Consider the following 23,832-nt stretch of genomic DNA (forward strand, 5'->3'; position numbering starts at 1 on the left):
TGCAGGAGGCCAGAGCATCCGTGGGGTCCGGGAGCCTCCCACAGGCCCACAAGGGAGCGGCTCGGCTCCAACGCCGCCAGCGTGGAGCATCCGGCTTGGCGTGCATCCGCTACCCCCCAGGCCCTGCCCTGCCAGCCCCAAGTCCGCCCGGGCCCCGTGCCCGCAGACCCGCCAGCCGCCTCCCGCGCTCCAACGTGGCAGCGCCAACTGCGCCTGCTCAGCACACGGGGCGGGGCCGAGGCCGAGAGGGGTGTGGCCTATAGGCTCGGGGGCGGTCGAGGGGCGGGGCCTGGAGGGACGGGGCGCGGGCCAGGGAGTGTGGGCTGGAGGGGCAGGGCGGGGCGAAGGCGAGGGGGCGGGGCCTAGAGGGGCGGGGCGGGTGCCGAGGGCGGTGGAGAGGGGCGTGGCCTAGAGGCGGCGGGGCAGGGCCGAGACCGCGAGGGACGTATCCTAGAGGCGCGGGGCGGGGCCGAGGCCGGGAGGTGGGCGTGGCCTTGACGTCAGCGCGCCCGCGGGTCGGCGGGCGGGGCTGTGCCACGTAGCGCGCAGCGGCCACGCCCCCTCCAGGTGGCCGGTCCAGCCCGCGCCCGCCCGCGCCCGCGTCCACCGCGCCTCGCCGCCGCCGCTGCAGTCCCGCGGACACTCAGCCGCTCGCACCATGTCTTCGCCTCCCGAGGGCAAGCAGGAGACCAAGGCCGGACACCCGCCCGCCGGTACGGACTCGGTCTCCCCCGGGGGTCCTGCGCGGGGGGTTGGAGGGGCGGCGGGGGGGACACGGGTGTCCACACTCGGGCCGGGGAGGGCTTGCATCCCCACGCTGCCGGGACCGTCGTGGCCTTCAAGTCTCCCGAGGGTCGCAGACCTCGGGGCGTGGGTGCAGATCCGAGTAACTCGAGGAAGTTGCACAACTTCAGCCTCTTCCCTCCCAAGACGCCGCAGAAGTTGGGGCGCCGCCTTGCTCGGCTTCGGAAAAGCGGGTGTCCGGGCCGGACTGGGGGGGTCCCGGGCCGCGGGGGCGGGGGCGGGGCTGCTGGTGGGCGGCCAGGACAGACGGACCCCCCCAAATCGCTGGGCCCACTCTGCGTCCCCCCCGCCCGGTCCCTCGGGCCCACTCCGCGCCCCCAGCTCTGTGCTCCCGCAGCTGCGGCTCCGAAAGGGCCTTCGGGTCCTGTGGTTCCGGCCCCTGGAATTCCCACCCGAAGAAGGCCAGGAAGGCCCCCGCTTTCCTAGAAAATGGAGCTCTGGGCCTGCCCTCGGTCCACTCCCCCACACCCTTTGCCCTCCCGACTCTGCAAACCGTGAGGCTGGTTCTCCTGCCCTTCCCGGGGAGGAACACGAACCTGGCCTCTGGGTCGCACCCAGAGCAGAGGTGCGGCTGGTTGGGGAGGGTCCTGGCTCTGTGGGCCAGTCGGTGGCCGGAGGTGGGCTCCTGGCAGCAAAAGGCCTTGCCGGAGCCTGGCAGCGTGGGTGCCCCTGCCCGCTGCCCCGCCTTTGGGCACTAAATCTAACTGGACCCTGGGGACGGCAGCAGCGTGGAATTGGCCAGGCAGGCAGCGGGTGGCATTCCCCAAGGGGGTGCGGAGGCTCCCCGGGACTAGTCACTGCCCCGAGGAAGGAAGTCGGCTGCACAGCCCTGGGCACCTGGGGGCAGTGTGGGCAGGGAGGCTAGCTTGGTTTGTGGGCGTTGTTCCTTTGGGGAAATGAGAGCTTCCCCTGAGGGTTTTCCTCTAAGCAAGCCCACCTTTCACTCCTGCCCCACCCCCCCAAATGACCCAATGTCCACCAGCTTGGGCGGCTGGAGACGCGGAACGTTTCCTTGTGCCGATGGTGTGATCAGCAGCCGCCCCAGATCCCCAAGTCCCTGCAGGGCGAGGGTGGGGTGTATGTGGACGGTCCACTGGGCGATGCCACCTGGAAGGAACCCAGACACACACAACATGAGGCGTGTCCACAACCCCAGCTCAACACGGGGGCCGTGAACTCCGGGGAGAAACTTCCGGAACTCGGGTTTTCCATGAATCACTGTGTTTCACCCTGTGACTTATAAGTAGCCCACTTAGGTCTGAGGCAGAAGGAGCCTGGCCACAGGGGTCAGTGGGACAGCGAACTTGGGGGTCTCACGTTCTGATGGTGGACGCTTGGCTCGGACACAATCCTACTGCTCTGTGAGGGTTGGGCCTTGTCAGGTGACCTCTGGAAGGTCCCTGGGTGGGACAGCGCTTGCCTCCTGCTCGCGGGGTTCCCCGCTTTGGGCAACTCTCCCATCCTCCACTCCTGGTGTTCAGGTGGGTCCTACTGGCTCCAGGCCCCCCCCCAGCTAGCTGGCAGCCTCAGAGAGGTGTCCTCACCAGCATCGTCCTCATCCCTGTCCCTCCAAGGCTGGTCACCTGGGCAGAGGTGGAAGAAGGGGCTGGCCCCGGGCACAGATGATGCAGGTTACAGGGCCTGTGGGGGTCACGGTGCTCTGCCCCCCAGCACCCCGCCCTGCATGGCGCCCCACCCTCCCCATGGGACAGAGGCCAAGTGAAAGCCTTTTCTGTCCGGAAACTCAGCGAAAACCAAAACTGAGGAACCCCGCCCCCACCCCCAAACCCAGAGCACTACTCAGAACTGAGAACTGTAGCCTGGGAATGGGGCCGTGTAGGATAACATTGGTTTGTCCTTCCTCCCTGGCCGCAGGGAGCTTGGGTTTGTGGATTGCTCCCATTCACAGTGCTCCTGAGGCACTCCCATACCTCGGTTTATCTGTAACCTCTTTCTCCTCTTTCTCCGTGCTCTGTTCCCCCAACCAGTCAATCACCTTTGTCTCCTAATCAGACGCTGTTAACTTGTAAATATTGCTTTTCTCTTCTCCTTATGCCCTTTGCATCTTGGTTACTTCAGAGCAATGTTCTTTTGGTCTGGACACAAGAAGATGGTAATTCTCTGCTTTTGTAACTTGGGAGTTAGTTGGCTCCGAGTGACATTCACTCCTGGGCATCTGCTCTCTCGACTTGAGCCTCAGTTGCCCTTACTTCCTAGCACCCCAAAAGCAGGGTCCCAACGAGGGCCTGGATGGACCCAGGGCAAGCTGTGAGCTACCCTGACATCAAAATGAGCCATGCCAAAGCTCCCTAATACTTAACTATAAATTAAGAGCATTCCATTCTGGGAAAGGAGCGATAGCACAGCGGGTAGGGCGTTCGCCTTACAGGCGGCCAACATGGCCGCCCCGAGTTCGATTCCTCCGCCCCTCTCGGAGAGCCCGGCAAGCTACCAAGAGTATTCGGTATGCCAAACACAGTAACAACAAAGTCTCCAATGGAGACGTTACTGGGCCCGCTCGAGCAAATCGACGATCAATGGGAGGGCCTTATATTATTATATAAGAGCATTCCAGGCTGTAACCCTCGACTGGAAACGGAGCTTCCCTCCAGACCTCTCTTCCTCTCCCTCAGTGCTCACTGGTGATCGCCGCCGTGTGAAGGGCAGTGTGTGTCCGTGCCCCCCACCGGCCCCCAGCTCCCTCTCCTGGTCTCTCTTGTCTTTCTCATGCTGGATCTTCCCGACCTGCCCCTTGCCCCCATACTCCACTTCGTAGTTCCTAGTGAGCTTCTCGGAGCTTGTCCCAGTCCGTGCCCCCAGCAGAGCTGCCTGCTGGGGGTCCCCTCTCCACCCCATCCCTGCCCTGTTGCGGACAGGGAGCTCAGCCACCATCATGCTGGAAGGAGGGACCAGCCGTGCTGAGGGTGAGGTTGCGGGGTATGGGGGAGGGAAAGAAGCTTCCCGGCTCCCTGCCACCCCCCCCCCCGCCTGCCTGAAGGCCCCCCTGGCAGTAAAACCTGATGAGCAGGAGAAAACCAAACCCGTTCCACAGCGTGTGTGGGGCAGAGACCCAGGAGTGCAGGGCAGCCCTCGGAGAGCAGCAGCCGGGGAAAGGTGGAGGGAAGGAGTCGGGAGGGACCCGGGAAAAACCCAAAGGGATGTAGGGTCGGTTCATGGGGGCAGCCCTGGGGGTCCCCAGCATCCCTGGGTCCAGGAATCATCCGTCAGGCCAGCATTGCCCGGAGGGACCCCTCGGCTTCCAACGTGGCTGGGCGCTCCCCTTGCCAAAAAAAGAGAGCGGATGGGGAGAGCGAGAAGGAGAGAGAGGGAGGGGGAGAGAGAGAGAGGGAGAGAGAGAGAGAAAAAAAAGAGAGAGCGAGCGAGAGAGCTTGTCTCCTGCTGGCTTTCCAGTTCTGAGAACCAGCCATCCAGGTCCCATATTTTACTCCCCCCCCTACAAATTAAAAAAATAAATCAGTCAGCAGGATCAACAGGGTATGGAGAGTGAGAGAGTGACAGAGACAGAGACAGAGAGAGGGAGGGGGAAAGGGAGAAAGAGAACTTTGAGCACTGGTGGAGGGGCCGGAGAGACGGAGCAGGGGGTCAGGGGCTTGTCCCACATGTGGTTGGCCCCAGCTGGAGCAGCCCCTGGGCACTCTTGTGTACGGCTTCGTGGCTGCGGCCAAGATTAGCCAAACAAACCCCTGGGACCTGTAGTGATAGCCCAGCAGCGGGGTGGGGGTGGGGGGGGTGGGGGGGGTTGTCTGGTACACGATAGACCCGGGTCCCATCCCTGGCACCACAGCACCACATAGGGTTCCCAAGCCCTGCCAGGGGTGATCCCTGAGGGCAGAGACAGGAGTACACCCTGAGCACTGATGGATATCCCTTCCCCTCCTGCAAAACAGGCTGAATCATTCTGATGGTCCCAGGACTGACCCTCCCCAATACCAGGAACTTGGGGGGTGGGGTGCCTGCATGTGGCTCACCCTGGTTTGATCCCCTGCACCGTTGGCCAACGCCCAGCCCCGCAGCACCGCCTCTGCACACCTTCAACGTGAACCACCAGCCCAGCTGGCTGAAAATCTCTGGGAGGGGCCCCTGGGTACCACTTAGGAGATTGCAAAACTAAAAAGCTGCTGGTGACAATTCCCTCGAATTATGTCCCGGGGCTGGGGGCCGCAGTTTCAGGTCACCCCCACTCTGGGTACCGAGGGGAGCTGGTTCGTCTCTTACCGCATTAAACACAAAGACGGGAAAATCCCCCAGCTCTTGGGTTCCTCCCGGGCTGTCCGATGAGTCAAATCAGAACTACTCAGATTAGCAAGTGTGGACACTGAGCTGATTTTGTCGGGCTGCGGAGACGTGTTCTTGACTGGGTCTGTGCCCGGGTGGTGCCAACCTCCACGAGTACAGGAGGCTGCCGGCGGGGGCGGGGGGGATTGCGCAGGGATCGTGCCTCTGATCAGGAGAAGGGTAAGAGCTTCCCAGCCCTGGGCAGCGGGTTTCAAACCTCTTGGTCCTTTGGACCAAACCTATTATGGTCCAAAGGAAGGGGAAGCTACTCAGGGTCCCCCTGGAAATCTACTTCCTATAAACGAACACACAGAAACCCCACCTCCCCCTCCCCCCCCCCCCACACACACATACAGGCACCAATTGCACCTGAGTCTAGTACTGCCCCTCGCCTTGGCCAGGGCCCCTCGTATCACGGGGCAGTGTGAGGGGCGCTGTCACCCACCCTGAGCCTCTTTCTTCTGGGCTTCACTCGACTGTCACCACACTTCACTCGACTGTCTCCCCATGTTCCCGGGCCAGAGTGAAAGTAGAGAGGGGAGGCACTTGCCCTGCAGGTGACCAGCCACAGTCCGACCCCTGGCACTGCTTTTGGTCCCCTGCGCCCCTCCAGGAGTGGGCCCTGAGCATAAGGCAGGAGTAAGCCCTGAACTCCGCTGGGTGTGACCCCATCTCCCCTCTCCCCACCCAACCTAAAATTCGTCAGCATTCTTCCAGCCTAGGAACAGCCTTCCGGAAGCCCAGGCCGTTGCTGGCTTCTGGTCCTGCAGACTCGGGAGACTCATCTGTGTCCAAGGCCTGCCCCGGGCAGGGGGAGGCGTCCCGGTACTTGGAGGAGACCAGCCCTCCATCTCTGCCTCCCCACGGCTCCCCGGTCACTGAGGCAAGAAGCAGCATGGGGACGCAGCTGTCCCCTTCCTCCCTGCCCTGGTCAACCGCTCCTGCTCCTTGCAGCCCCCCCTCCCCCGCCTCCAGCCTGGCCCGTTTTCCCCGCGAGCAGCGCCCGCACCTTCCACCTTCCGTGTTGGCCTGCTGCGTGCCTTGTCCCCGGCTTCTGCAGTCTCACCCTCGGATGGGGAGCGGTCACTCATTTAATTCGGCTCTGAGCCCAGAGGCACCCGTCAGCTCTCGGTGCAGTGGGGACTGTGAGGACCCAGCCCTTGCCCTCACTTTTGGCTCCAATCAGCATCTCACCTGCACGCACATGCCAGCCTCTCCCTCACAACGCCACACACCTCTCCGGGTACTCCCGCACGGCAGACATCTGCGCCCCGAGATCTGGCCCCTGGCCCCGTCCCCCTGGAGGGCCCGCGGGGTCCTTTGACTGAGAGGGAACTCGGAACCCTTCACCTCTGAAACTCACTTGGGCGATCCAGCGGCCACCCCCAGGCTTCTTGCTCACGTCTCTCGCACAAGAATCCCTGCTGGCACTGGAGCGAGAGCACAGCAGGGAGGGCATTTGCCTTGCACACGGCCGACCCGGGTTTAGTTCCGACCAGCATCCCATATGGTCCCCCGAGCACTTGGAGGAATAATTCCTGAGCATCACCGGGTAGGACCCAAAAAGCAAAAAAAAATTAAAAAAAAAAAAAGTCCCTGCTGGCCAGTGACTCTGCAGGATTCTTCCCCCTCGACCTCCCCGCGGGGCGCCTCTCAGACAGCCACGATAAATCGGCAGTGTCATGTGTTTTGGCAGGCCGGCGAGTTAAGACGAAGCCGCCTCTGCCTGAGTGACTGTCGTAATTCCCGCTCCTTGGGGCTGCGTTCGTCACGGCTCGCACCAGGAGGGAGCGGGCAGCTAATCGAGTTAGGGCAGCACTGGAGGGGAGAGCTTCCCTTCCCGGAGAGGCGGACGTGGGGCTGCCATGTCACTCCCCCGCGGGGGGGGAACGTCCGAGGGAGGGGGATGGCCAGGAGGCTTTGCTAGTGTCGTGGATGGTTCCGAGCGTTTGCAAACTGGCGTCTCTCCGAATGGCCCCGATCGGACCCACTACCCGCCGCAGTCCGGGTTTTTAGCAGCAGAGATGAGTTCTCTGCCCACCCCAGGGCTGCCACCGGCTGTGGGCCATCCCAGCGTGGCAGGTGACCTTTCTTCTGCAAAGGGAGGTGGCCTGTGGTCCAGTCCCCACAGACCACCCCCCACAGGGAGAACCAGCACGTGGAGGGATGGAGCCCCGGCTGGACACTGCCGTGAGGGCAGGGAGGAGGGACAGAGAGAGGCGAGAGCACGGGGCAAGAGGGACACCCACTCAGACAGGGCGGAGGGCGCTGAGGGGAATATCACGCGGGACATGGAAAGCAAATGACCAAAACTGAATCTGAGGCTGGAGCGATCATACAGCGGGGAGGGCGTTTGCCTTGCACGCGGCCAACCCAGGTTCGATACCCCTCATCCCATAGGGTCCCCTGAGCACTGCTAGGAGTAATTCTTGAGTGCAGAGCCAGGAGTAACCCCTGTGCATCGCCAGGCATGACCCAGAAAAGCAAAAACATAACAAAACAAAAAGCAAGATCCGTGAGTGGAGAGAAGGCAGACCCCATGAGCACCCCTGGCGTGGCCCAGGAAACAGAACTTAAAACGCATCTTGGATTTTGCAAAACCACGACAGGATGGGCTTGGGAGGTGTCTGCCTGCTTGCGGCCTGGAGAGGGTGCCACCTGGTGGCCAGGTTGCGCAGTCCGTGTCAGACCTGCCCTGGTGCCCCCTGGAGAGCGCAGCGACAGCACCGCATGGGGGTGTCTGAGTGGCTTGGGAGGAGGCTGAGCTGGGTGCTGGGTGCTGCTGGATATTGAGTACAGGGTGCTGAATGCTAGATGCTGGTGCTGAGTGCTGGGTGCTAGGTGCCAAGTGCTGGGTGTTGGGTTGGAGGTGCAGGGTGCTAAGTGCTAGGTAGGTGCTGGGTGCTAGGTGTTGGTACTGAGTGCTAGGTACTGGTGCTAAGTGGTCCATGCTGGTGCTGGGTGTCAGGTGCTGGTGCCGGGTGCTGAGCGCTGAGCGCTGGGTGCTGGTGCTGGGTGCTGAGTGGGTGCCAGTCAGGACTGTGCTCTCCCCGACCACTCACCGTGTCCCCTGCCCAGGTAGCCGCGCCCCCGGGCACTGCTTGCGCTGTTCATGCTCACTCTTCCCTCTTCTCGTTTCAGTGAAGGCCGGCGGGATGCGGATCGTGCAGAAGCACCCTCACTCCGGGGACGGCAGAGAGGACAAGGACAAGGACGAGCAGGAGTGGGAGAGTCCCAGGTGGGGGCGTGGGTCACCCACCGCGCGCCGTCCAGTGTCTGCCGAGCGCGTGAGGCCCGGTGTTCTGCCTTGTGTGTGCTGGGGGGTCTGAGCCAAGCCCGTGGGCCCAGCGTCCTGCCCTGCATGTCCCGGCCGGGGTCTGGGCCTGAGGGTCTCTCTGTGGCGTCACCTCAGCCCCTTGCCTAGCAAGTCTCTTGGGGTCCTGTGCAACATCCTCACCTGGGCCTGGGGTGACGGATGTCGACTGTCTGTGCTGCTGGGGGAGGGTGTGGCCAGGGACACTGCCAGGGGAGAGTGGTTGAGGGTGTGACCAGGGCTTTGCTGGGAACCGGTGGGAACCACAGACTCAGCAGGGCTGGGTCAGCAGAGCCTGGTACACAGCCCGGATAGACCGTGTAACACGCCCCAGACCGTGTGTCTGTCCGTGTGAGTCTGGGACACATTTAAACAACAAACCCAGGAGAAACCTTCACGAGTGTTTGGACTGTCTCAGTGCTCTGGCCGGGAAGGTCACGGCCTCTGGGTCCCTAAGTGCCAGCTCTGTGCCCTGCCCAATGCTCCCGCCCTGCAGACCCCTCTCTGTGGTTCTGGGAGGGTCCCGGACGCTACACGCAAAGGTTTCTCCCACCCCTGTGTGGCCCAGGGCACCTGGAGGGGACCATTCCCCAGCCCACACCAGCTCCCCTCAGCCCCCCCAACCCCCCCTGGTCCCCAGCACCAGAGGAGGGGGTATAGGTGGCTGGGCTGGTGCCCCCCTGGGCCCTCCTGGAGCCCATGCAGGGGAGCACTCTGCATTTGGCCAGGCTCACCACTGGACGGCCCGTGCTGACCCTCCGGGCCCCCAGTGACCTGTGGTCACCACTGGACGGCCCAGGCTGACTGACCCTCCAGGCCAACAGTGACCCATGGTCACCACTGGGCAGCCCTTGCTGACCCTCCAGGCCCACCAGTGACCCGCAGCTCACCACTAGACGGCCCACCCAGAGACCGTGCCAGGGAGATGGTCGGCGCTGCCCTCGTTCCTGCTCCCTGCGGTTCCGGAGCTGCTCAGGAAGCCTCCCGGAGGGAGAAGCAGGAACTGCGGACCCAGGGCCGGGGCACAGCGGGGAGGGCCCTGCCTTGCACGTGGCCCACCCAGTTGATCCCCGGCATCCCATTTGCCCCCTGAGCACCTCCAGCTGTGACTCCTGAGCACAGAGCCAGGAGTAACCTCCACAGCACCCACCGCTGTGGGCCCGGGTGTCCCGGAGGGCAGATGGAGAGTGGGTTTCTCGCTATCACTGCTCCCCCCCACCCCAGGCCACAGCTGCTTGTCCAGAGCACTGCCCAGGGGAGCTCCTTGCTGTCCCCTCTTCCCGGAGCACTGTTTGGGAGAGCGCCTTGGCTGCCCCCCTCTTCCTAGAGCACTGTCCAGGGAGCTCCTTAGCTGCCCACCCCTCTCTGCCTTCTTTTCCCCTTGTCAGCATCGCTTCTTGATTTTCACCCTTCCAGGCAACCATGTTCTTCTCTGTGACTCAGATCAGAGAGGTGCAGGGACTTTCCCAGCGACACACAGCACATGCATGGCAGGGCCAGCATTCCAGCTCGGGTCACTGGTTCTGGGGGGTCCCCCTGGGAGCTGACGGGGTGGGTGGAATGCTCCAGCCACCCAAGAGCTAGGCTGACTCCTGACCGCGGCAGCCCCGGACGTGTGAGAAGGCATCAGGAAAGACACAGGTTTGCCAGGCAGGTGCAAAGGTGCGCTGACCTGCAGAGTCTGGCGACAGGTGCCTGTGACTCCCCCTGAGCCGTCGCAGCAGGTGATCTCGGCTCACACGGGCCCGGGCCGGTCAGGCCAGTCTGCCCTGATCCGGAGTGCAGCGTCCTCCGGGTGGGACCTAGACGCTCTTTCCTTGGGAGACGCAGGGCTCTGCACACGGACACGAAGCTTTGCCTCACAGACGCCTCAGCAGCTTCCCCCCCCCCCCCCCCCCCCGGCAGTCAGTCGGGAGCCAGAGCCTGGTGACAGAGAAGGAACAGCCAGGGTGTCTGAGGGTCACGATGTGACCCACAACCAAGAAAAGGAAAAAACCCACAGCATGTTCTCATCCTTGTTTTCCCTTCCAAATATTGATGCTGCTCTTACTCCCTTCATCCTGCCATTTCCCGGAGACGTAGAAACAGTTTCCTGTGTGGGCAGATTGTTTTAAGATGCTGGGAGAGAGAGACAGAGACAGAGACAGAGACAGACAGAGAGAAGGAAGGAGGGAGAGAGGGAGGGAAGGAGGGAGGGGACAGAGGGAGGGAGGGAAGGAGGAGTCTGAGTATGAGTTTCAGTGTGTGTGTGTGTGTGTGTGTGTGTGTGTGTGTCTGTGTATGTCTCTATGTGAGGGCGGCTCTGACGGGCCACGGGGGCTGGTGCTGGTGTAAAGTGCAGCTGCTAGCCTTTGATCCAGAGTGGGTTGTGCATGTGTGTATCTCTGTGTGTTGCTGTGTATCTGTGCATTTGTATCTGTGTGTGTCTGTGTATCTATGTGTGTGTGTCTCTGTGTGTCTGTGTGCATGTCTGTGTCTATGTATATGTCTGTGTGTCTGTGTATATGTGTCTGTTTCTGTGTGTTTGTGTGTATATCTGTGTGTCTGTGTGTATCTGTGTATCTGTGTATCTGTGCGTCTGTGTATGTGTGTGAGTCTGACTGTGTGTCTGTGCCTGTGTCTGTGTGTCTGTGTGTCTGTGTATCTGTGTGTGTCTGTGTACACCTGTGTCTGTGTCTATGTCTGTGTTTGTGTGTGTTTCTGTGTATCTGTGTGTCTGTGTGTTTCTGTGTATCTGTATGTGTCTGTGTGTCTATGTGTATCTATGTGTGTGTCTGTTTGTGTATCTGTGTGTCTGTGTATCTGTGTTTGTCTGTGTGTGTTTTTGTGTATATGTGTGTCTGTCTGTTTGTGTGTCTGTGTGTGTATCTGTGTATGTCTCTGTGTGTATCTGTGTATGTCTCTGTGTGTATCTGTGTATGTCTCTGTGTGTATCTGTGTGTGTTTCTGTTTATCTGTGTGTGTCTGTGTGAATCCACTTTTCCCTTTGGAAAGGTTGGTTTCAGTTCATTCCTGATTGCTTTAGCGCAGCTCGAGGGCCTGGGCTCTGTGCAGGGTGAAGTAGGGGTGCGGCTCTTCCCCTGCTCCCCAAGGTCAGCTGTGTTATGAGACTCCTGAAAGGAGGAGGAGGCTGGGCTCCGTACGCAGGACCCGGACCCAGGACCTTGAGCCGGTGACGGTCAGTCAGCCTGCAGCCAAGTACCACCCCCTCCAGCATAAGGGGAAGTGCCGAATCCAGGGGTTGGGGGGCCGGGGAGCCCAGGAGTGAGGTGGTGCCTGGTTCCACCCCCGAACACCGTCAGGGGTCACTCCTGAGTGCAGAACCTGCAGAAGCCCCTGAGATCTGTGGGGGTGGTCCGAAGCCCCACTGGGCAGCGCAGACCCACGCTGAGTGCCCTGAGCCCGTGTCCACTGCGAGTGCAGGCATGTGTCTCTCCTTCCCCCATCCTGGGACCGTTTCCGAAGCTCAGGAACTTCCTTTGCCGATTCGTGCAGCCCTCCCAGGCCTTTTCTCTACCACGGTCAGTTTACGCGAGACTTTGCTTCCTAACGCCGCGGTGAGCGTCCTCCAGCCCAGAGCCACCCGACAGATGCAGAGCAGGGTGTGAGCTGGATGTTTGGTGGCCGAGAGTCAGAGCTCCCAGACCTCAGCTGGGCTCTGAGGGACAGGTCACCTACCAGGGGTCTCGGGGGTCCGAGACAGCAGTGAGGGGCTATCTACGGGTGCTGCAGGTGGCCAGCGTGGACACAACGTCAGCTTCCGGGGATCTAGGGGTACCGGGTGAGACAGATGAGCCCCAAGCACCCCATTCCTCCTCCCTGCCCCTGGGGCCTCCAGCCTCTGAGCCACGGGGAAGCTCCCTGAGTGCTGTAGACCCTGCCTGGGCTGGGATCTTGAGGCTGAATCTGCCCGGCGGTCCTCACCCCTGCCACAGCAGCCCTCCTCACCCCTCCACAGCACCTCCCTCCCCCTGACGCTCTCACCCGTCCCCTGGGGATCATGTGGGCCGGGGCCTGAGGCTCTGCATTTCTCAGGGCTCCCCCTTGAGAGGGGCCGCTTGTCCCCCCCCCATCTGTCTCCCTCCCAGCCCTGTCACGCTCAGGGGATCTCTGCCGTTTTCAGAAATTATTCCACTCTGTGGGAAAGGCAGGAAATGGCCAACAAAGAGTTGTTGTGTTCTCTGCCTGTAATCGTGACTCCTGTGTGTGTGTGAGTGTGTGTGTGTGTGTGTGTGTGTGAGAGAGAGAGAGAGAGAGAGAGAGAGAGAGAGAGAGAGAGAGAGAGAGAGAGAGGAGAACAGCTGGGCCCCTCCCTGGCACCCCATTCCACAGGAGAGATTCCTGAGCACAGAGCCAGGAATGAGCCCTGAGATCAGCTGGGTGTGACCCCAAACAGACCAAAATTACAGTGTCCTTTCTGGTGGCCAGTTTACAAGCCCCCTGGGGAGAGGAGCAGTTGTCTATGGAATGTCCCCAAGCAGGGTCTGGCCTGTTTCTCATGGAACTTTGATCCATCTTGAAAGTGTCGGTCACACGGCGTGTGGAACCCCTGATTATGTCTCACCTCTATGTTTGCCACACCTGGCGGTGCTCAGGGCTCTCTCCTGGCAGGGCTCTGGGACCCTCTGGGATCCCGGTATCAAACCCAGGTGTGCTGTGTGTGAGGAGGCAGGAGCCCTCCCCGCCGTCCTGTCTGTCGGTTGGACTCTGGTTATGTCCCACCTCCGTTGGTCCTGAGCAGGGGGGTTTCCACAGCCGTCTTTGCTGCCCAGCGTGTAACCGGCGTCCAGCGGCCAAGTAATGACAGACGCCCCATCCCGTGCCTTGTCTCAGCCCCTCCCCCATCGGGCAGGCGGGGGACCTGCTCTGTGTGGCTCAGGCCACAGCTGGGACCTCTGATGACGGACTCAAGACTCAGGGGAGCGGGCAGCGTCAGTTTGAAGTCCCGGGGCCTGATTCCAGAGCCTTCCGCCACCGTGCCCTGCACCCCCATTCTGGCCACCGAAAACTCGGGGGGAGCCACGGGGGGACATGAACATGTAATTTCACTTTGCAAGGCTTCAGGCGCAGTGGCTGTCTCCAGCCCTGGGCTGGAAGCACCGGAGACGCTGAGAGACTTTACGAGTCAGTCCGTGACCCTCAGCCCCGCACGGTTGAGGCCCCCCAGAGACACCGAGCATCATTGGTCCTCGTGGGAACAGCCCGGTGCTGCGTTTGCAAGGAGCCCCCATGCCGAGGGTTCCTCAGAAGCCCCAAGGCAGAGGCGTCGGCTCGGGACAGACAAACAAAAGGAAGTTGGCGCGCGGGCACCGCTGGTGACTCATGGCCAGTGGAAAACGGCCGTCACTCAGCCCCACGCCTCCCAGGGGCAAGCAAGGCGGCGCCCGGCCAGGACAAACACCGAGTGTCGTTTCTGCTGCTGCCCGTAGCTCGGGGTGGCCGTGGGCAGGCCTGGGCAGACGGGCCGAGCCTGGGCTTGGAAGTGTCAGGACACCTGCTTGGGATCAGGAGGGGGATCGGGTCAGCTCAGCCACTGTGTGTGTGTGTCCCCCCCACCTGCCCCCGGCCTGGGTGGGAAACGGGGGAATCAGCCCGTGTCCCTGTTGACACTGGGAGGCGGGACTCTGCCTCCCTGGCAGCAGGTGAGGAGTGGGTTCAGGGCCAGCCGCTGGGCGAGGTGGGTCCTGTCTGAGTCCCCAGCACCTGCCCTGGTGGTCACGGTATGCAGAACTGGGCCCGAGGGCTTGGCTGGGACCCCATTTGTCTGTTGGCTTCACCGTCCCTTCAGACTTGGCCCCGTGAGGTCTGGGGGTGTGCAGACCCCACGCGTCTGCCCACGGCCATCGGCATGAGATACAGGAGTGGGTCGGGCGGGGTAGTGGGCAGGGCTGCTGCCAGGACGCCTAGTCATGTGGACACCAGCCCTGCAGACGTGCCTGTCTCTCTTGGCTTCTCTCCTTTGGGGGCAGAGAAGGTCTGGGGTCACAGCCAGCTATGCTCGGGGGGCAGGTGCAGGGGCAGGAAGCTCGGGGCGGAGCCATGCTCTGGAGTTACTCCTGGCTCTGTGCTCAGGGATCACTCCAGCAGCGCCAGAAATGGGACCAGGCTAGCGGGGCGTGAACCCTCGAGCTGGGCCCTCAGGTCTGCGGCTTTCCTGGACAGCCGCGGTCTGGGAGGTCAGCTTGGAGGACAGGACCGCCTTGCCCTACAGATACTGTCCCCCAGCTTGGGGCCGCAGCCCTGGGCCGAGGAGAAAGCGACACTCTAGACCAGACACACTCAAGTGTGAGCCGGGACTTGGGAGTCCCCGGACAGCTCACCCGGTCCCCGTGACTTCAGTTGGGGGCACTGTTTCAGGACCCTGGGGCACAGAGCCAGTGGGGGCACAGGTGGGGGGTACCCAGATCCAGAGGCTCGGCACCCCTTCCCCTGCGAGCAGCCGACCACTGGGAGCTCTGTCCCTCCAGGCCCCTTGCTCCTGTGGGCATCCACACGGGCCAGTCCACAGGGGCCAATCACCAGATAGTTTGTTTCCAACTTTGCAGGGAAAGAAAGGTCTGCAAGGATGTATCGGGAACCCGCAGGGTTACAGTGTTGCCTTGTTTTGGGAAAGCTAAGGAGGCCCCTTTGCCATGTGGGCGAGATACTCTCAGTAGCTTGCCAAGCTCTCCGAGAGGGGAGGAAGGGCTGGAGCGATAGCACAGCGGTAGGGCGTTTGCCTTGCACGCAGCCAACATGACCGACCCGAGTTCGATTCCTCCGCCCCTCTCGGAGAGCCCGGCAAGCTACCGAGAGTATCTCGCCCGCAAGGCAAAGCCTGGCAAGCCACCCGTGATATGCCAGACACAGTAACAACAAAGTTTCCAATGGAGACGTTACTGGGCCCGCTCGAGCAAATCAATGAACAACGGGAGGGCCTTTACCTTTACCTTTTAAGGAGGCCCCTAGGCAGGAGGCCTAGGAGGGGCCACGCAGCCGGCAGAGGGAAGGAGAGAAGGAAAGTGTGTAGGTCCGGGAGTCAGGGCATCCTGGCAGCCCCGGGGAGCTCGCTCACAGCTCACACTGGCCACGGGTGGCTGGAGTGATTCCTGAGTTCAGAGTCAAGACTAGCCCCTGAGCATCGCCAGGTGGGACAGGAAAGGAAAGGAGGAAAGAAAGGAGAAAGAGAGAGAAAGGAGAGAGAGAGAGAGAGAGAGAGAGAGAGAGAGAGAGAGAGAGAGAGAGAGAGAGAGAGAGAGACTGAATCACTAGCACGTGGGTAGGGCGTTTGCCCTGCATGCAGCCAATCTGGGTTCAATTTCCAGCATCCCATATGGTACCCTGAGCACCGCCAGGAGTAATTCCTGAGTGCAGAGCCAGGAGTAACCCCTGAGCACCGCCAGGAGTAATTCCTGAGTGCAGAGGCAGGAGTAACCCCTGAGCATCGTCAGGTGTGACCCAATAAGCAAAAGAAAGAAAGAAAGAAAGAAAGAAAGAAAGAAAGAAAGAAAGACAGTTCTTTGGTTCCAGAGTACTAGTACAGCAGGGAGGGCGCTTGTCTTCCACACAACCCAGCTTTGACCCCTGGGACCCCTTATTGTCCCCGAGTCCCACCAGGAGTGCTCTCTGAGCACAGAGCCAGGAGTCAGCCCTGAGCATTGCAGGGTTTGGACCTCCACCTGCCCCCAAACGAAGGGAGGGAAGCTTGTCCTTGGCCTGTCCACCAGGGACATACCCTCCCCTAAAGCACACGTGGAACCGGACCCAAGATCCAGAGCTTGGCACAGCTGCCACTGCCCACTCCCCGGCACTTCCTGGAGATGAAACTCGGGTGGCCAAGGGGCTAGTTGAGGGGCCGCACAGATGACCCTGGGGCTTCTCCCTGAGACTCAGCATGTGCTGCCCACAGCATGGCTGACCCAGCCACGTCGCCCTGCAGCAGGCCCCGGGCAGGCAAACCCCAGGTTTTCTGCATCACCACATGCTTAGACACGTACAAAATTTGGGTGGGGGGGGGGGGGGGTTGGGGTCCCCACCCAGCCCTGTGCGGTTCTTCCTGGGCAGAATCTCCCAGCTGGGAGATTCCTGGGCCTTCCCGCTGCCAACCGGAAGGAGCCACAGCGCCACCTTGTGGGGAAGCCCCGCCCCTGCACCCGCCCCTGGTGACACCACACTGATGGCCAGGTCCCCCGAGATGTGTCCCTGTCACCTGCCTGCCATGCTGATGATGGCTTCTTTGGTACTGAGGATAGTATTCGTCTAAATGAATTAACCCCAGGCCAGAAGGGCAGGTCAGCACCCGGTGGCCAGAAAGTGCCCGCCACAGGACCCTTCCCACCCTGTCTGAAGCCACCCCAAATCCCGGGGACCCTGCAGGTGGACCCTAGCCCCAGGGCTGTGATGAAGAGCTCCCAGCCGCTTCCTCCTCCGTGACCCCAAGCCCCTCCTGTGCCCCCCCCCCCCGTGAAGCGTCCTGCTGACACCATGTCCTTCTTGTCTTCCAGCCCCCCTAAGCCCACCGTGTTCATCTCTGGAGTCATGGCCCGGGTAAGCACCGGCTGTGCCGCTCAGCTGAGGAGCGTGGGGGGTGGGGGTGGGCTTGGGGCTGGGCAGGGGGCCTTGTCCTGGCGAGGACATCAGAGATGGCAGCACTGGGCCCCTCTAGGCCCCTCGCCCCGAGCAGACAGAGCAATGGGATGGGGGTGTGGGGCCCTCCCTTGTACTGACCTCCCCGCCCCGCCCATGTCCCCCCCGCAGGGCGACAGAGACTTCCCCCCGGAAGCTGCCCAGGTGGCCCACCAGAAGCCCCGCGCCTCCATGGACAAGCACCCGTGCCCAAGAACCCAGCACATCCAGCAGCCCCGCAAGTGACCGCCCCCCGGCCCCCGTGCCCCGCCACAAGGAGCGTCTCCCCCTGCCCGCCCCCGGAGGCCCCCCTCCGCCTGAAGCCCTGGCCTCAGCCCAGGACACCTGGTCGCCTTTGGAAAAGCATCGTGTTCCCCCCAACAAGGGCCGCTGGGCAGGGGCTGAGACCCACGTCCAGGGCAGCTGACCCAGAGTCGCCGTGGATCTGTGTGGCTCATCACTGCGTGTCAGGCCCAGGGCAGAGAGAGCAGGGCCCGAGTGCCCGGGTGCCTGTGCCCACGGGGATGCTTTGGTCTCAACCCCAGCATTGCTGGGTATGACACAACCACCCCCCAAGAAAAACAGGGGCCGAGAGATGATAGTACAGGGGTAGAGGCACTTGCCTGGCACCCGGCCGACCCCGGTGGAATCCCAGCTCCACATGTTTCCCTGCGCACCACCAGGGGTCGCTCTTGAGCACAGCTAGGAATAGCCCCTGGGCACCACCTGGGTGAAGCCCCCTCCCTCTACCCACACACACATACACACCAGAAAGCACAGATTTTGGAAGATTGGATTAAGATGGGGGACCAGCTCAGGCTTTGAGGGGTGGGCAGGGAGTGCTTGGCATTGGACGAGAGAGCGTTCCCGCCCAGGGTGGCACGCAGCCCGCCCACTCTCCCACCCTCCCCTCCTCCCGCACGCTCTGTCCCAGGAGTCTCTGGCTGGACACGAGTGTAGGCAGTTGGCCCAGAGGGGTCCCAGCATGGCCCCAGACCAGTCTCACCGGAAACCCAACCCTTCGGTCCCCCGCGCTGTCCAGCGGTCACCTGCAGAGCTGCCGTGAGCTGGGCCGGGGCAGCAGACTTCCCACTGCTTCTGGAACTGTGTTCTCCCCGGGACAGCTCCAAGCCGTGGGTCGGCCAGTGGCCCCCAGCCCCTCCGCCGGCCATGTCCAGAGCTCTGCCCTTCCTGCGCTGGTGTCCAGCACAGAGCCGCCCGAGGCCGTGGCTGCCCAGGGCCGGGACCAGCCCCGGGAGGGGTCTCTGGGTACCTGGATCACTGAATGGGCACTGTTGGACGGGGCGAGGGCAGCCAGCAGGAGACGCACCTGGACCATCGCGGGCCCTAGGAGGCGGGTCCTGTGCTGTGGAGTCTGGGGTCCCCGATCGATCGCCAAAACCTGGGGTCCTCTGCGGCTGGTCGGCAGCCTCCTCCATCTCCGGGCACTCGCTCAGACTGTGCCCAGCCTGCCACTGCCAGCAGCCAAGACCCCTCCTGGCTCTCTCTGCCTCCTGCCCGCCCCCTGCTCCGGCTGCCGCTGGGCTCTGGGTGCAGATCTCCCCTGGGACAGGCCAGTGGCAGCCGCAGCAGGAATCAGACGGTTCTAATAAAGCGCCTGGACCCTTATCCTGGTTCTCTCTGTCTCAGACTGTGCCTTGCCCTTCTCTGGGGTGCCCGGACGTTTACATAATGGCTCGTTCCTAGGGACCAAGCAAGCCAGGGTGGGTGCCCGGCGCCTGGTGCTGTTCCGCCCGGCAGCTGACCCCTGGTTACAGAGGGGCGGCCGGACAGGAGAGGCGGGACATCTGGGAAGGCATCTGAGTGCAGACCGCAGCAACTGCACGCGGCTGCAAATCCCCAGAGCGCCACCAGGGGTCGCCCTGAGCACAGAGCCAGGAATAGCCCCCCCGGCACTGCTGGATGTGGTCTGACCCTGCCCCCAAAATAGTGGTGAGTTGGGGAGCTGGAGGCTGGTGAGGGACAAGACTGTCACCCCCACCCAAGGTACCTGGGGCCCTGGGAGAGGCTGGCGGAGAGCTGCAGTCTCCCCAGGGTCCAGAGCGTGGGGGAAGGGGGGCGGAACACTTTACTCTGAATTGACGCATCTTCTGTCCCGAGGCTCCGGTTATAAATGATGCCCTGGGGAAGGGGAGACGAGACAGTGGGGGGGGGGGGGGGTTGCTTGCCTTGCATGGCCCCATCCCCAGCACTGCAGGAGGGATGCAGGAGCACAGAGCCAGGAGCAAGCTCTGAGCACTGCCGGGCACAAGGTCTTAAAGGAAAGAACAAACCGCTTTAAGCCAAGGAAACAGCTGTACGGACAGCCCGCCTGGCGCTCGCAGGGTGGCATGGACAGGTGTCTGGGGTGCTGCACCCGGCCTGCCCTTAGCCGTGCTCGGGGAGAGGAGAGAGGATGGAAGGCGGCCACGAGTGCCACAGCGGGGCCTTCCCTGGCGGTGGGGGCGAGTCTGTGTAGGAGCAGGGCCCAGGGATGGAAGGTCCAGCCTGGCAGGACGGCAGGTGGGAGCCTGGGTTGAGGCACCAAGTGCCGACTGCCCGGGTCCCGTGTAAGGTCCCGGCCTGAACCCCCTGGAGTGTGCACAGCTGAGCCCGTGGGGGCCTCTGGGGAGCCGGGCTGCCATGGCCACAGACCCGTGGCCCCATGGAAAGCAGGCCTGGGGCAGGAAAGACCACAGCAAAGTGGGGAGCCCAGCCAGGCTCGGAGCCCCATCCCTGACCTTAGGGCAGGCAGGAGGCAGGGGAGGGGCCGTCACTCTGCTGACTGATCCCCCAGTGTACCCTGGACTCCGCCCTCCACTCTTCCTATCCCCCACCTGCCCAGCTTCCCCACCGGTGAAATTCTGCTTTCCACAAACCCCAGATAAAGGGTTTTTCTCCCCAGGACTTGGCATCCTGCTGGGCTTCTCAACAGTGACAAAACAAAAGCAAGACAAAGCATTGCATAACCGCCCCAGCGGGCACCCTCTGCCATCTGCTCGGAAGGGGGGGTTGAGGGGACAGTCACCAGAGCCACAGCCACTTTCATTTCCTCAGTTGCTGTGACATTCAGGGGGGTCTCCAGAAAGACAGCCCCCCCTGGGGTGTCGATTGGTACAAAGAAGGAAATGCAGATGCAAAAGTAGATGGGAAGGATTGGGGACTGGAGCGACAGACAGCACAGCGAGTAGAGTAGGGCATTTGCCTTGCACGTGGCCGACCCGGGTTTGATTCCCAGCATCCCTTTTGGTCCCCCAAGCACTTCCAGGAGTGATTCCTGAGTGCAGAGCCAGGAGTAACCCCTGAGCATCGGCTAGGTGTGACCCAAAAAATAACAAAAAAAAAGTAAATGGACAGGATGGATGGGTGGATGGATGGTTGGATGGATGGATGGATGGATGGATGGATGGATGGATGGATGGATGGGTGTGTGGGTGGATGGATGGATGGATGAGTGGATGGATGGATGGATGGATGGATGGATGGATGGATGGATGGATGGATGGATGTGTGGATGGATGGATGGACGGATGGATGGATGGGTGGGTGGATGGATGGATGGATGGATGGATGGATGGATGGGTGTGTGGGTGGATGGATGGATGGATGAGTGGATGGATGGATGGATGGATGGATGGATGGATGGATGGATGTGTGGATGGATGGATGGATGGATGGATGGATGGATGAATGGATGATGGGTGGATGGATGGGTGGATGAGTGGATGGATGGGGTGGGTGGGTGGGTGGATGGGTAGGTAGTTGGGTGAGTGGATGGATGTGTGGATGGATGGATGGATGGATGGATGGATGGATGGATGGATGGATGATGGGTGGGTGGGTGTATGGATGGATGGATGGATGGATGGATGGGTGTACAGACGGATGGACGCGTACATGATAGAGGCACGGCAGAGAGAGATGCGTGATCATTGGTAGGTTGGTTTTAGGAGTTGACTCTCCTTTTCGAGGAGGCTGGCAACTACGACATCTGCAGCATTGACCAGCAGGGGGCAGACTGAAGCCATAGAGCAGAAAGCCAGCTGCCACTGGGCGGTGCTGGGAATGGGACAGCCTTGGAAGGGTGGGACAAGGCCCAGACCCATCCGTGCTGCCATCTGCTTCACCTCAGTGCCACTAACGGTGAATCTCCCCCCAGAACACCCTCCCAGAATCTTCCAGAGTAAGGAGTCCGCACTGTGCCCGCTGAGTGGATGCATTAAAAGAACTGCCACGTGTGAGGAGGGGTGTGGCAGGAGGGGACAGTGTCGGCCTCGCATGTGTGAGGTCTGGGTTCTCTCCCTGGCAACGCAAAAAACAGATCATGGTCACACGCGTTCATCGTCACTCACTTTTCCATGTCTCCACATCAGGGACAATGACCTCTGGGCTCTGGTTTGACCTTGATCTTCTGACCAGCTGAAAGTCTCTCTGCCTTGTCCTAATTTGTAACTTGCTCTTCTAGAAAGAATTCCTAAAAGTCAACATCAAGGGCTGGAGCGATGGCACAGCGGGTAGGGCGTTTGCCTTGCACGTGGCCGACCCAGATTCGATCCCCAGCATCCCGTATGGTCCCCCGAGCACCGCCAGGAGTGATTTCTGAGTGCAGAGTCAGGAGTAAGCCCTGTGCATCGCCGGATCGCCGGATGTGGTCCAAAAAGAAAAGAAAAAAAAACATTGATGAGAAACACACCCCGCCCCCGTCATCTTCTTTAGCCCTAAATATTAGGATGTGTCCATCAGCCATGCTTTCAAAAACAGAGCCAGGAGTTAACGGGGAGGGTGCTGGCCTGGCCCAGGTGAGGTTCCCCAGCACCATACATGGTCCCCTGAGCCCTGCAAGCAGCGATCCCTGAGCACAGAATCAGGAGTCAGCCCCAAGTGTTGCCAGATGTGGCCCCCAAACAAAGGACGAAGCAAAACAAGAAGCAATATGTCAACAGGAAAAGGTCCGGTCTGATCAGCTGTGATGAGCTGGTGGAAGCTGGAGGGTTTGGAACGCGGCCCAGAAGCCTGGATACGTTTCTGGTTACATTTCTGCCTTGTCCCTTGCTGCCGGTCTGGGTGACTCAGATGGAGGGTACAGGCCGGAGAGCTCAGCAGGCAGGGCACCTGATCCACGCACCCCCTCCCCGACCGCATGTCCCCTGACCCCTCCAGGAGTGACGCCTGAGTGCCGAGCCAGGACTAACGCCCTAGTACTGCAGGGTGTGGCCCAAAAACCAAACTATACAAACAAACTCAAACAGGGCCGTGGGGGCAGAGAAGCCTTAGCGGTAGGACGGGAGCTCTGACCCTTGCCCTGCAAGTGTCCCATCCCAGTCTGACCCCCAACACCTACTGGACCCCCTGAGCACAGAGCCAGGAGTGGCCTCTGAGCACGGCCAGCCAGTACCGTTTAAAGACGCAAATAAATAGGGAGTACAATACTTTGGAGCAAATCACACAACCCATTTGTGGGAATCTTTAGAGAGGTCCCGAGAACAGGAACTGAGCTAAGAGCAGAATCGCTTATGTCACTGTGTCCAGGTCAGCGCTGTCTCCTGAGGAGCCCCCTCGACCCTCCCCCCCAACACCTGCCAATCACTGACCATCACTATGTCCAGATCAGCTGTCTACCTGCGGAGCCCCCTCCACATTCCCCCCAAACACCTGCCTGTGTCCCTAGACTCTGATTGTCTAAGGGGGCTGGGGGTGTTAGTGGGTCTCATCCTGACGAAAAGGGGTGCTCATGGGTCGTACTTAGCCCAACGCAGGGCTGCTGCTAAAAATGCCCCAGGGCACAGGACAGTCCCCTGCAGAGAGTGACCCCCGGCTGCCCTGGGTCGAATCTCAGCAGTTCCCACGGGATGATGGCGATTGTGAGGATGCAGATGCACTCCTAGATCAAGGGGGCCTTTTCCTTCAGGAAAGCACGCCACAGACCCCCATGGAAGGGGCGAGACAAGACTCCCGGGACGCCCCCCTGCCAGGCTGGCACAGGCCTGGCCGGCCTCATGGGACGGGGGTCTCCCTGGACATCTCTGGAATGAGGGTGGGCCTCGGGGTCAGCAGCACAGCATGGTCCAGGGGGCGGGGGGGACCTCGGCGGGGGCCAAGGGCTGCACCCCAGGTGGGAGGATGAGGCCCAGAGGCAAAGGTCACCTCCTCCCCTTCCACCCCCTGGCTACCCGCTGCCTCCCCACTACCATTTCTATCACAGATGGAGGAGTCAGGGGCAGCCCTGAGCTCCTGGGTGGGGGTGGGGGGTGCCACGCCCCCAATGCCCCAGACACTGTCCGCCTGGCGGTCCTGCGCTTTGCCGGCAGTAACCGACTAGCCCTGGGAAGCAAGGCAGACACCCGGCTCCACGCACTGGGCCCAGCATCGTGCTGAGACATTCACCTCATCACAGCCCCACACCTCTGGGGTGCACGAGGCACTCGCGCCCCTGCCTCTGGACAGAAACTTCCAGAGAGACATTCCAAGAGGCGTTGCTGGCCCAGTGCGTATGACGGCCGGGGTGGGGGCTGAAGGCGTGTGCATGGAGGGGCCGGGGCCGCCCCAGCTGGACTCACCAGCGAAGATGAGGCTGCTGTGGCAGCGCTGTGTCCCCGGGGCTGCCCGGCCCGCCCACGTGCCACGGAATCCCGAGGCTGTGGGTGAGACTCCAGCCCGCCCAGAGAGGCCCCCTGAGAAAGCCACATCCTGACCCGCCCCCGCCCAGACCTGGCCCTGTGACACGGCCACAAAGGCAGAGGTGAGAGTAGAAAGGGCTCTGGGGCCAGAGCAATAGCACAGAGGGGAGGGTGTTTGCCTTGCACGCAGTCGACCCG

The 23,832-nt window shown here is 61.7% G+C and overlaps 1 protein-coding gene across 1 annotated transcript; it reads left to right on the forward strand.

Moving 5' to 3' along the window:
• Nucleotides 1–559: 559 nt before the first annotated feature.
• DAP (death associated protein) lies at nt 560–18,640 on the forward strand. The gene is made up of 4 exons (XM_056109077.1): nt 560–713; nt 8,242–8,338; nt 16,897–16,939; nt 17,150–18,640. The coding sequence occupies exons 1-4, from the start codon at nt 659–661 to the stop codon at nt 17,261–17,263; spliced, it is 309 nt and encodes a 102-aa protein (XP_055965052.1). The 5' UTR covers nt 560–658; the 3' UTR covers nt 17,264–18,640.
• The last annotated feature ends 5,192 nt before the right edge of the window (nt 18,641–23,832 follow it).

Source organism: Sorex fumeus, unplaced genomic scaffold (genome assembly GCF_029834395.1).
Source record: "Sorex fumeus unplaced genomic scaffold, SorFum_2.1 ptg000264l, whole genome shotgun sequence".
Classification (NCBI taxonomy): Eukaryota; Metazoa; Chordata; class Mammalia; order Eulipotyphla; family Soricidae; genus Sorex; species Sorex fumeus.

Coding starts and splice junctions, on each gene's coding strand:
- DAP (XM_056109077.1), top strand. CDS start 659: ATGTCTTCGCCTCCCGAGGGCAAGCAGGAGACCAAGGCCGGACACCCG. Junction 714..8,241: donor GGCCGGACACCCGCCCGCCG/GTACGGACTCGG, acceptor TTCTCGTTTCAG/TGAAGGCCGGCGGGATGCGG. Junction 16,940..17,149: donor TCTCTGGAGTCATGGCCCGG/GTAAGCACCGGC, acceptor TCCCCCCCGCAG/GGCGACAGAGACTTCCCCCC.